Raw genomic sequence first — 10,966 nt, 5'->3', positions numbered from 1 at the left:
TCCTCTTTTAGCTTCGCATTATTTTACATTGCATAGAAATCGTGAAAGTGGAAATGGTAAGACTATTTTAAGCGATCTCCATGCGTCTTTCCTTGAGAGAAACACAAATACATTTCAGCAAAATGCAACAGTGCTTTATTGATTCATCATATGTATTTGTATTACCGTAGACGGTCAATCTAAGTCGTCTCAACTTTTCTGTTTGATTTCACCATTATTTGGAATTAATAGCATAAGGTATTTTGTTTTGAGTGTAGATGGTGTTTGCGCAAAATTTTAACAAGAGCCAAATTTTACTTTGGTAGCCCTCGGAAAATATTTGGCCTCCTACTGTTAGAATTAGAAATGCAATTGTTTTTATTATTCGAACTTGCCTTGAAACAACATTGAATATTCACTGGAGTCAAAAATGACGAATCAATCAATGCGAAATGCAACGGGAAAGCCGCTTGTGACCAGTGCCATCAGAGGGTAAAAGCGAATATATCTAGGACATACCTTACCAATGGCGAACAAAGGTTTCCGAATACTGTCCTTCACTGGCGTCCGCAGGGCCTTCGTCAAAGAAGAAGGTTCTGGAGCATACTTTGCCGCGAATATCAGGCAAATCTGCCTTAATACCTACATTCAATTAATGGCAGGACGTTGTAGCCAAAGAAAACCTTAGAGATTACTGGTGGCTGTTTTTTGATGCCCTGTGTGGCTCTTGCAGTACACGCAGGACTTGACTAAGGTAAGGTCTGGTTAGCAAACTTATTATAAAAAAAATAGGCAAAAGCTACTTCTTTAAGAAGTGAAAGAAAATTTCCTGAGGGAATTCACTTTTAGATGGGTTTAACAATCGCGTCTTCTATTTCGGCAAAATCTTTGACAGGTATCCCCTTTGAATCATATATTCTAGCTGAGATTTTTATTGCAAAGTCAACGACTTGGTGGCTTGGATTACCTGATTTTACCATATTGTTTCAGAATTTAGCCTTATCTTTGTTTTAGAATATTCTTTCTTTACAAACTGAATCAAGTACTTTAATGGTAAAAATAGATTTAATCAGTTCAGTTTCTAAACTGCTCAACTGATTCTGAATTACTATTTTATATCTGTGAATTTTGTATCATACTTCAACATAGGTGACTGATTTACAAATGTCTACAAAAGAAAACCTGTGTATAGTCTAATAATAACTATTGCTAACAATTCTATTAATAAATAAGGATTACACAGATCGAAAATGAAAATTTAACGGCAGACTTGAGGCAGCGGCAAAATCTCAGTTGGACAGTTCTTCTGCTTTAACTAAAAGTAAAAAAGGGAACATTAGAATACATCTAATTTTAACATAAGCTATTTTCTATATATTATTATTTTAGTTTCAGTCGAATATAATTTGTATACTCTTTGTAAGATTTACAATTATATTATTTTTTACCATAATTAACGAAATTGAAATCAATTAAGGAATTTTTGTTCTTTTTTATCGAGTATACCTTGAAGAAAAAAAATATATAGGCTCTCTAAGAAATTATTATGTGAGCTTAATTGAAAAAAAAAACTGTGCCTAGGTAAAAATGTAATTTAAATAAAGAATAAATGGCGATGCAGATGTTAAGTACCACGAAGATTGACGAAAAAAGTAACTTCCGTTGTCTAAGTACCATTGTTGTTAGCCTGGCATGAAGACAGGAATTTTGAATAACATGGCACAAGGTATCTTTTCGTAGTTGAGAAAAGTTTGGACGAACAAAAATGTAATAGGAATAAGACTGCAATATTAAAAGTCACAGAAATGGCAGTTGTCAAGAATGATTCCAAAAGGGTGGTATCTCAGGAAGTTGAGACAGGTATGTTTGATGAATTCAAGAAGAATTGTCTAATGTATGGTACTGGTTTGATAATAATTATGATGTTGGTTATAATTATTATGACGATGGTTATAATGATTATGATGGTTGGATAGTTGATAATGTTTGGTACTGGTTTGACCAACTCTAAAACTAGAAGCTCTAAAGAAATTGTAATTAGACCTATGAAAATTTCATGGGGTAGAATATAGCACAAAGCTCTGAATTGTTAAATTGAGGAAGATTTATCACATATGTATTGACCCCAGGTGCCTTAGCGATGCGATCACCTGTTAATAGTTGTAGTAGATCCGTAATGAAACTTGTAAAATTGTTAATTTTCAACAAAAATAATTTTCTATAATGTATTTTTTCCAGCAATCTTTATCCAGATATTCAATTAATCTGCTGCATTTATTGTAAAATCATTAATATATAAATAATTATGAAAACGTCCTGTTGGGAGGCATTGGTTTCAAAACTTGGATACTTCATAGGGGAAAAAACTTTTAGGAACATATCTAGCATAAAAAGTTAAAGGTTAGGAACATATCTAGTATAAAAAATTAAAGGTATCTTAATTTAAACTATCTTAATATAAACTTGATATAACATTTCTTGCATTATTTTTTGTTTCTCATGAGTAAGAATTGCAGCTCAGATCTTTCCATTTCCTTTTCAATTTAAGATTTGAATAGAGTAATGCTAAGAAAGAGTTATTCGTCGTTTTTCTGAGTCTGAAACTTCTGTATCATTACAAAATAATGTGTTCGGTCCATTTTTAGTAGAAAATAACTTAGCACTTTCCACACTTTATATTCTTCTCCGTTGATTGATATAAGCGGACATAGCAGTCATTAGGTTTTTACCAACAAACATGAAGGCAAATAGCTTGGCATGTCAAACAGTTAGGGAAACAGATAAGTGGATCGAATTAGTAACAAAGGATCAATGAGTGACATCTAATATTACCTAGAAAAATCTTACGACTGTCTATGCTCAGAGATCCGAGAAAAGGAAAATCAGGTGTATAACTACTGCAAATCTCTCAGAGTAATTTGCCCCTATTTGACTTATTTGACTATTTGACTTATTTGACAGTTTTACCAAATTAGGAACTTGCACAAAATAGGACTAAAGCTAGATCCTGACTGTTTTATTTCATTTCTACATCTGAATTTGATATCACTCATTTCATTTACCTACTCTCTCTAACAGAGCAGTTTCAAAATATGCAAAATAAGCAAATAGCGAATAATTCCATAGCGAATAAGAGTTTTTCACAATTAACTTTTTTTAGACCTTTTGAGCCTAGAAATTTATGCTAGTTGTACAACTAAATAGGACAATCCGATAGGAGTGTACAGAGGGGAGTGGGTCTTTGGGCCCACTCGCTCCCCAAAATCCCAGTTTTTTTCAAATTTATGGGCACTTATTGAATTTATCAGCAATTTCGCTACTACACCCTTCCCCCCAGAAAAGTCCCTCTGTATGTACCTGCAAGCTTATGCATTTATTCCAAGCTAATGCTCTTTGATTTTACAGGAATTACAGATTAGAAGGAAAACTGGTCGCATAATACGTCTCACGATAAATTAAAGCAAAAAGGTGACCCAGATTAGAAAGAAAACTTCCCACGTCTCACGAAAGGTTAAAAAGATTAAAAAAGAAAAACTGCGCACATATAATCGTCTCACGATAAACTAAGCAAAAAGGTGACCCAGATTAGAAAGAAAACTGCCCACATCTCACGATAAATTGATGAAAAAGGTGAACCATATTAGAAAAAACTACCCAGATATAACACGTCTCACGATAAACAAAGCAAAGCAAAAAAGTGACCCAGATTAGAAAGAAAACTGCCCACATATATTACGTCTCACGATAAATTAAAGCAAAAAGGTGACCTAGGTTAAAAAGAAAACTGCCCGCATAAAATACGTCTCATGATAAGTTATAGCAAAAATTTGACATTATTATCTCCTCACAGACCTCACCAGTTGACCTAGTCAATATAAAAACTAGTTTGGACTGTTTTTTTTATAGAACTGTAGAAATTCAGGAAAAACTTAATGATTGAACCGCCAACATTATCTCATGTTCATTTGGGCGAATTTCACTTGCTTCTGTTCTGGGTTCAAAAATTCGTGCAGTAATAAGCATTCTTTGTCAGATATAAAAACATTTTTCAGCAAGAGTTATGTGAAAAATCAGAATTTTGCTTTCAAGACCTACCAATTAGAATTCGCAGTTGCTTGGTTTTCTGTCTTCCGTCAGAACTTACCTTCATTCCACAGTTTTAGTTTCACAAGCTTTACATTATTTAGTTTATAAAAAAATAAAAACGTAAGAGTTTTGGGATATGAATAGGAATTTGCATTTTTACGTTGCCTTATCTTCTGTGTACGCTTTCATTTTTCCCAAACCTCGGGAAATCGCAAACAGAACCAGAATAGTATCAGCGACACAGCTAAAATTCAAGGCAACTAAATTTTCTTTACGTAACGTAAATCTAGACAAGTTTTTTCATAATGTGCAAAGGTGCTCTAAGACACAAAACCTTACCAGAACCCTGCCTCCTCTTTCCGAACGCAAACACCTTGATTCCTGCTGAAAGCCATGCCCCTTGGACATGCGTGCAATAATGGTCTGCCCCTCAAACAAGTGAGATGATAGAGACAAGGGTCATAATGGGGTTTGTTTGACCTCGGTAGTGAATATGAACTTGCTTCCATGCCAACTTCTTCTGGTGCCTACAAAGAGTTAACAAGTATATGAATATGACCGAGAAAAAATAGTTAAGATATCCTACATCATAAGGCAAAGGATTCCTCTTGCTTAATCGGCCTACTGAAAGTCCTATTTCCATTGAAGAGCTTCCCGTGGGGCACAGGCTCCACCCATAGGGCATGGCAATATTTCGGTTAGTCACGGACAGGACGTGCACCGTTCGGCCGACTATACTTTTATAGTCTTAATTTTGAAAAAGAAAATTTTTTCACATGAATGATGTCCATTTAAATACATTTTAAGAGCAAAAAAGATACATGACTGCATTGTAATGATGTTTTGCCTTGATGTTGTATTTAGACAGTATTTTTAGTTAGTATAAATTATGCCTAGAAATATGGCCTTTAAAGCTTCCTTTAGGTGAATACACGTAAAATTTATAATAGCAATATTTGATATGACGAGTGCATATCAAGATTTTTGCCATGTCTATGTAAGGCATGATCTAAAATCGATTGGGAACCGCTAGTTTAAACAGTCCTCAAAATTTTTGTATTAAAAAAAAATAAAAACCATGCCTCATGTTAAAACCAATCATTTAGTCTTTTAAATGGTTGTATTTTAAGCATTATGCTCGGCTTCTTTCTTGCGTGTTTTTCTCTTTTTCTGAAAAAATAATTTCTTAGACCACACTGCTTTTCCATTTACGAAACAAATAATTGAAGAAAAAACGGGTTTAATTTTTTTATAATAAAGCAGTGACAACAAAATAAAATAAAAACTACACTTTAACTAACAAAAAATAAAAATACTCCGAATATTTCGGCCCCACCTCCGGGAGCCTTTCTCAACGGGGGAAAAAAAAACAAAAAAGGAGAATCAAAAATTGTTTTAATCAAAATAGGTTGATAACTTGAATAACTCAAATACTAAAAGTGGGGGGAAAGGACGAGTCTAAGAAACCCATCAGGATTAGGGCAATTTTCCAAGGGTAGTTGAGACTGGAAGTTTTGAATATTCTTCTGTAGTTAAGGACATCAATATTTAAACTTAAGTGCCATTATAAGTTAAAGAATTACCAATGTAAAAAATATGTATCTTATACTGACTTAATACATAACACATTTATATATTGTACATCATAATGTAAAAAACAAAGATATAAGTATATGAAATTTGTTTTTCAATGAAAAAAGTAAAATCTAGGATTACGGAACAAGTTCACAAACAAACCTAATTTAGGAGACTACTAGCGGTGACCAGTGTTGACAATGTTTTAAAGTAAATTGTGCCAGTTTTTTCACTAAAATTGTACCCTATGAGGATAGTTTGTTTCATCTGAACAGCAGGTTAAAATACGCTTCAACAAGAAAATTTTAGATAAACTAAAACTTGGACATCCAAATAAGAAAGGAACCAGCAAAACCAAAGTGTACAGGAAAAGTTGCATAATTCCAAACTATTTCCAAAATAGCACATTGTACCAGGACCTCTAAATTGTACCACAGCGGTATAATTGTACCGTGTTGGCAATAATGGCGGTGACCCAATTTTGTTGCACAAACATTATTGAAAAGCTTTTCGCAAAATTTATGATCTCTGAGCTATTTTTTGAGATTTCTATGAAGACGGTGTCACATAAGAAGTTAGGACTAAACAAATTTTTTAACGAGTAGTTAATTTTATGAATTCACAGTTTTAATAAATCCAGTCGCGTTGCACTAGTGCACTAGTTTTTTTTAATTAACTGAAAACCTTGCGTATTATCAAATTTAATATTTTTGCGGCAAATATTTTTAAATTATGGAGCATGGATCTTCAAGAATAGAGGGGAGAATTGATTTCATGATTTCACGATTCGACAGTTAATTTTCTCTAACAATGTATGTGTTTTATACTATATTAATACTAATTACTAAAATCAGTATTCAAAAATGTATTTTGTTGAGGCACGATTTGGGTGTTTGAGGGTATTGTCACTATACTTATTGCGTTAATTTCTGTTTGTGTTATGTTCATTATAATTTTTGTTCGTAGGTATTACTTCTTCATTCATAGAGATTCAAAATTCACAGTTTACTTTTAATGGAAAAAAAATTCGAAATTTTCATGGAAAACGTCATATTCAGCTGGAAAAGGCCCAAAGGAAAGGATCCGGGTCTATAAAATAAGCCATTTGATATGAAAACAAAAATTGATATCTAAAAACAGTTGATTCCAGACTTACAAATAGTTAAAGATATATGCAGGGGCGAATCTAGAGAAAAATCTTGGGTGGCCAATCCTACAAGGGTGCCAATGATCAAATCTTGAGGGGGGGGGCAATGTGACAAAGTTGCCATTAATTGACCAAATTGAAAAATTTATTCTAAATGAAAGTGTATAAAAAAGAAGAAAAATGAGTTGAGGGCACCAGAAAAATCGTGGAAGGGGCCCCCTAGCTCCCCCTGGATCCGCCCCTGGATGCGTGCATTCTTTTTCAACAAAATTGGATATGTATTATAAAATAAAAAAATAAAAATGAAAGGATATTAAGGTAAAAATATCATCTTGGACTGTCTAGCAAAAAGGCCTATAATGAAAGAGGTAAACGAAGACTATTAAATGTACAAAAGCTAAAAAACTTCCCATCCATTTTTGAAAGAGGGTTGATATCAGCTGAACAATAGCCAAATTCGCAAGAGATACATCACTATATCTTGTACTAATCTTGTATACTAGGGATAACGAAAATTTGGTTGTGAGCACAAAACAGAAGCTCTTCATTTAAGCACAGGCCCATTTTTTAGGGGTTTACAATTTACTGAAGTCAGGGCTTCACTGAATATCAATACAGGCTGCTGATGTATCATTTAGTAAAATGTCAGAGTACTGAATCTGGGTGGATGTTGTTGCCTCATATGCTAGATGTTCTTCTGAGGAAATTCAGAAACAAGTTTTCTTACAAAATCCTTTGGAATTGATTAGGTGATCAGGTAATTAAATAATACAGAAAAATAATAAATGTCTTATTTTTCTCTGAAAAATCTGATAAAAATCAAGCTTGACTAAAAGGAATGCATTTAAACAGTTGAAGGGCATTTGAAGTTTAAAAGAAATAAAAACGAAATGAACTGCTCGACAGTAGTTTTTCGTACCTTTTTTGAAAATAGCCAAGCCGTAAAATTACAGATATTGTTTTTTTTTTCTAATAAAATAGGATGGTTAGCGTGAAATCAGCTGTCTTCTGCCTAAGACTTAGAATCTCCATTTTTCAAGTTTTGGATAAAATTAAAAAATATCGGGTTTATTTACGTTTTTTTTTAACGGGAAAAATATAATTCTCGTCTTTGCAACTCCAATTTAGCTGGACGGAGATACTTGGGTTTGATAATTCTACTATGTTTGTATTAGGTTTTAGCATTGGAAAATTGGTGAGATATGTTTTAAACCCTTTATATACTAGGATATATCTCTGAATTTATAGCAGGTGTAAAAATTCTGACTGTGTCACTGAATTCACCATGTTAAGTTTAAGAGAGGTGTATCCTTATCTAATACTAAAATTTGTAAGACTTACAGAGACTTCTGCTGCCTTTGCAATCATCGCAATTGGTAAAGTTAAGTCTGTTTTACCAGAGGTTGTGTGATCCTCAGCTATTTTCACATTCGTGTCCCCTGAGTTCATTTCAATAACAGCTGCATCGTCTAGAGCCACCTATAATTAGCAAAAATATACGTAAAATGAACACTAAGTGACAAAAATACTATTTTAAAAAGTGCTATTGACGTTGTCAAAGAAGTTCAAAATTCTTTTACTTTCAGCTGATTTGTTGGACGATTAGCATGAACTTCAAAGGGCAAAGACCTTCATAATAACCAAAAGTTAAAAAACATGCTTTGAAAAAAAGCTGTCTCGTGAGAAAAAATTACGAAAATCTTAACAGTAGGATGTTATTGTGAAAACATATTTATTATAATTTTGAAAAAGAGTATGAAACTCCATAGAACGGGGTCAGATCGAAACGAAGGGAGTCATTAAAATTGCCATGGTTCAAAACCCCTTACAGCACAACTTGTTGAAAATTCTTTCAAACGAAAGAGTGGAAGCGTGAAATAAATATAAATTAAGCGTTTAGAAGTGTTTACATATATAACTTATTAATTAATATATTTATATATATACCTGTAGTAAACATATTTTTTCTATCAAATTATAAAGTATTACTGCGTGTTGCTTGTGGCCACAAAGGGGATTTCCAAGTTTTGTGTAGAAAGCAATGCTTTTGCATAGCTTTCTAAAATAAGAATGCCTAAAGTCGTGAAGAAAGAAAGCCCACAAATGATGGCCTATCATAGAGCATATAATTTCTGCAACCTCTCAAATACTTTACCTACAATAGACTAATTTGCTATGCCAACAAAGACTGCTGTTACTTTAGAGGCAGCGGATTTACTTCAGAAAATTCCAATGACCCCCTCCCAAATGGAGAACAAACAATAGAACCCAAAAATCGTTTAAAAAATTTTAACTGTCCTTTAAATTGTGGTTTTTCTTTTCGGTCCTAATTCTTAACGTTTCTTAGCCCTAACAATGGTTTTATATTGTTTACTGAAATTAAGTATCTTACATTACGGACTCTCCAAATTGCTCTATTGTAGGTCAACAGTCCACCAATCGAAAGCTTACAGTCTAATTGACCTGGTGTTCAACAGGTTGAAACACTGCCGAGCCAATGCAAAACCAACATAATAGAGAAGAGGCGCAAAAAGTTAGCTACTTTATTTTCGATATCTTGAGACCCCTTCCCCCTGAGAAAAAGGTTGATTTGAAAAACCTTTTTGGAAACAAAATACTTTAAAAAAACTCCGGACAAAAACTCCAGTGGAAGAGGGGGAGTTCAAACCCAGTAATCGCCCTGGATAGGGCCTTGGTGGTATACCTATATAGCGAAAGTGAAACAGCAACAAGCGGTGCTCGGAGAGGTTGGGGATTTTTCATTCGATTGCCGACTATATAGATTTTTAACTATATAGGTTTTCATATTTAGCATGATCGATTACATCAGATTGCATTTTAAAAAATTCTGCTGTTAGCGGATCACCCGAAACGTTAAACATGAACAATTCTCTTGTATGACTCCTTGACTATTCGTAAAAAGCACAGTGGAAACATGGCTGAATAATTTCGCAGCTGATACCGTAGAAATGATTCATTAATACATATCTGCAATAAGACAACTATCAACCCAAAATGATACTTAAGACAAGTACGTATGTACGTAGGGGGAGGAGGAGGACTTGCCCCCTTCCCCCTTATATCTTGGATTTTAGAATCCCGGCTTTGGGTAGTTTTATTCAAGTTATAATTTAGAATTTGTTTCTTTATCACTGGGCTTCCTCCAACAAAAATTACTAGGTACGTGCCTGCAAACTAGAAATGAATAAACAAAGGAAATAAGTGAAAAATTCGTCTGAAAGAAAAAACATCTAAACATGGCACCTATTCTTCCATTGATTCTTGCGGTTTTTTTTTTGTTAATTATAGATAACGTTTAATTTCAAAAGATCTTGGCACCATTCAGAACGCAGAATAAAGCAGATTCTTCAGTCTGTCCGCGTACGAGATGAGGAAATTGTGTCAAAAATATGGTCTTGGGAACCATATACGTAGGAAGTGTTGGGAAACCCTAAGTCAAGTGGGTTTACTATGGGTCAAGCTAGCTGGCCGGAATACCGAGGCACTAACAGATTGGAAGTTCTCTGCTGGATTATAGCTATGGACAATTTTGACTGTGACAAAAAGAAACTGGTGAAAGAAAAAGTACCGTGGAAAACGAGGTTAAATTAAAGAGCGTTTAGAGTTGAAGAAAAATAAGGAAGTATGCCAGAAGGTGTAAAAAAAAAAAAAAAAAAAAAAAAAAAACTGAGGAAAAATAAAGATCTTTGCTTCTATCTGGAGGAGAACAGAGTCTTCAAGGAACGATACAGACCCTAAAGTAGAAGGAGATTTTCTGCGTGTTCAGGTCCTTTTTTTCAACATTCATTTAGAGATAATTTATTGTTTGTTTTTTTTCGTTTCTCTATCTGGGGTGTTTCCTTCCTTGTCCACTACAACATTGTTTCGCGGACAAACTAAAGTCTGCTTTGCTCCGCGTTCGGTTTTTTAGGAATTCAAGCTGGACACAGAGAAAGGAGATTTGAGCTGCAGTCAAATACATATAGACATAAAAAATTTTAAGTATGGAAAACAGAACTTTGAAATTGGCCTTGGAGAGATTTATAGTTATTTGATACCAAAATGAGAGGAAACAAGAGAGGGTATCGCCCTTGGATATCGTACGGTTCTTAATTTCAAAAAACAAAACAGAGAAAACTAAATAAAAACTAAAATATAAATTATCAGATGAATACGCCC

At 33.8% G+C, this 10,966-nt stretch overlaps 1 protein-coding gene across 1 annotated transcript in view; it reads right to left on the bottom strand.

The window, feature by feature from the left end:
* Positions 1-1,183: 1,183 nt before the first annotated feature.
* The window catches only part of LOC136038118 (uncharacterized), a 47,912-nt gene continuing 38,129 nt past the window's right edge, over positions 1,184-10,966 (bottom strand). The window contains exons 11-13 of the mRNA XM_065721142.1: positions 8,129-8,266; positions 4,405-4,592; positions 1,184-1,294 (exon numbers count right to left, since the gene is read on the bottom strand). Of these exons, the coding sequence (XP_065577214.1) occupies positions 1,291-1,294; positions 4,405-4,592; positions 8,129-8,266 (330 nt within the window). The 3' untranslated portion in view covers positions 1,184-1,290. The remainder of the gene's footprint in view (positions 1,295-4,404; positions 4,593-8,128; positions 8,267-10,966) is intronic.

This window comes from Artemia franciscana, chromosome 2 (assembly GCF_032884065.1).
Source record: "Artemia franciscana chromosome 2, ASM3288406v1, whole genome shotgun sequence".
NCBI lineage: Eukaryota > Metazoa > Arthropoda > Branchiopoda > Anostraca > Artemiidae > Artemia > Artemia franciscana.
Note: the sequence above shows the minus strand (reverse complement) of the source record. Positions and strands in the feature narration are given on the sequence as shown.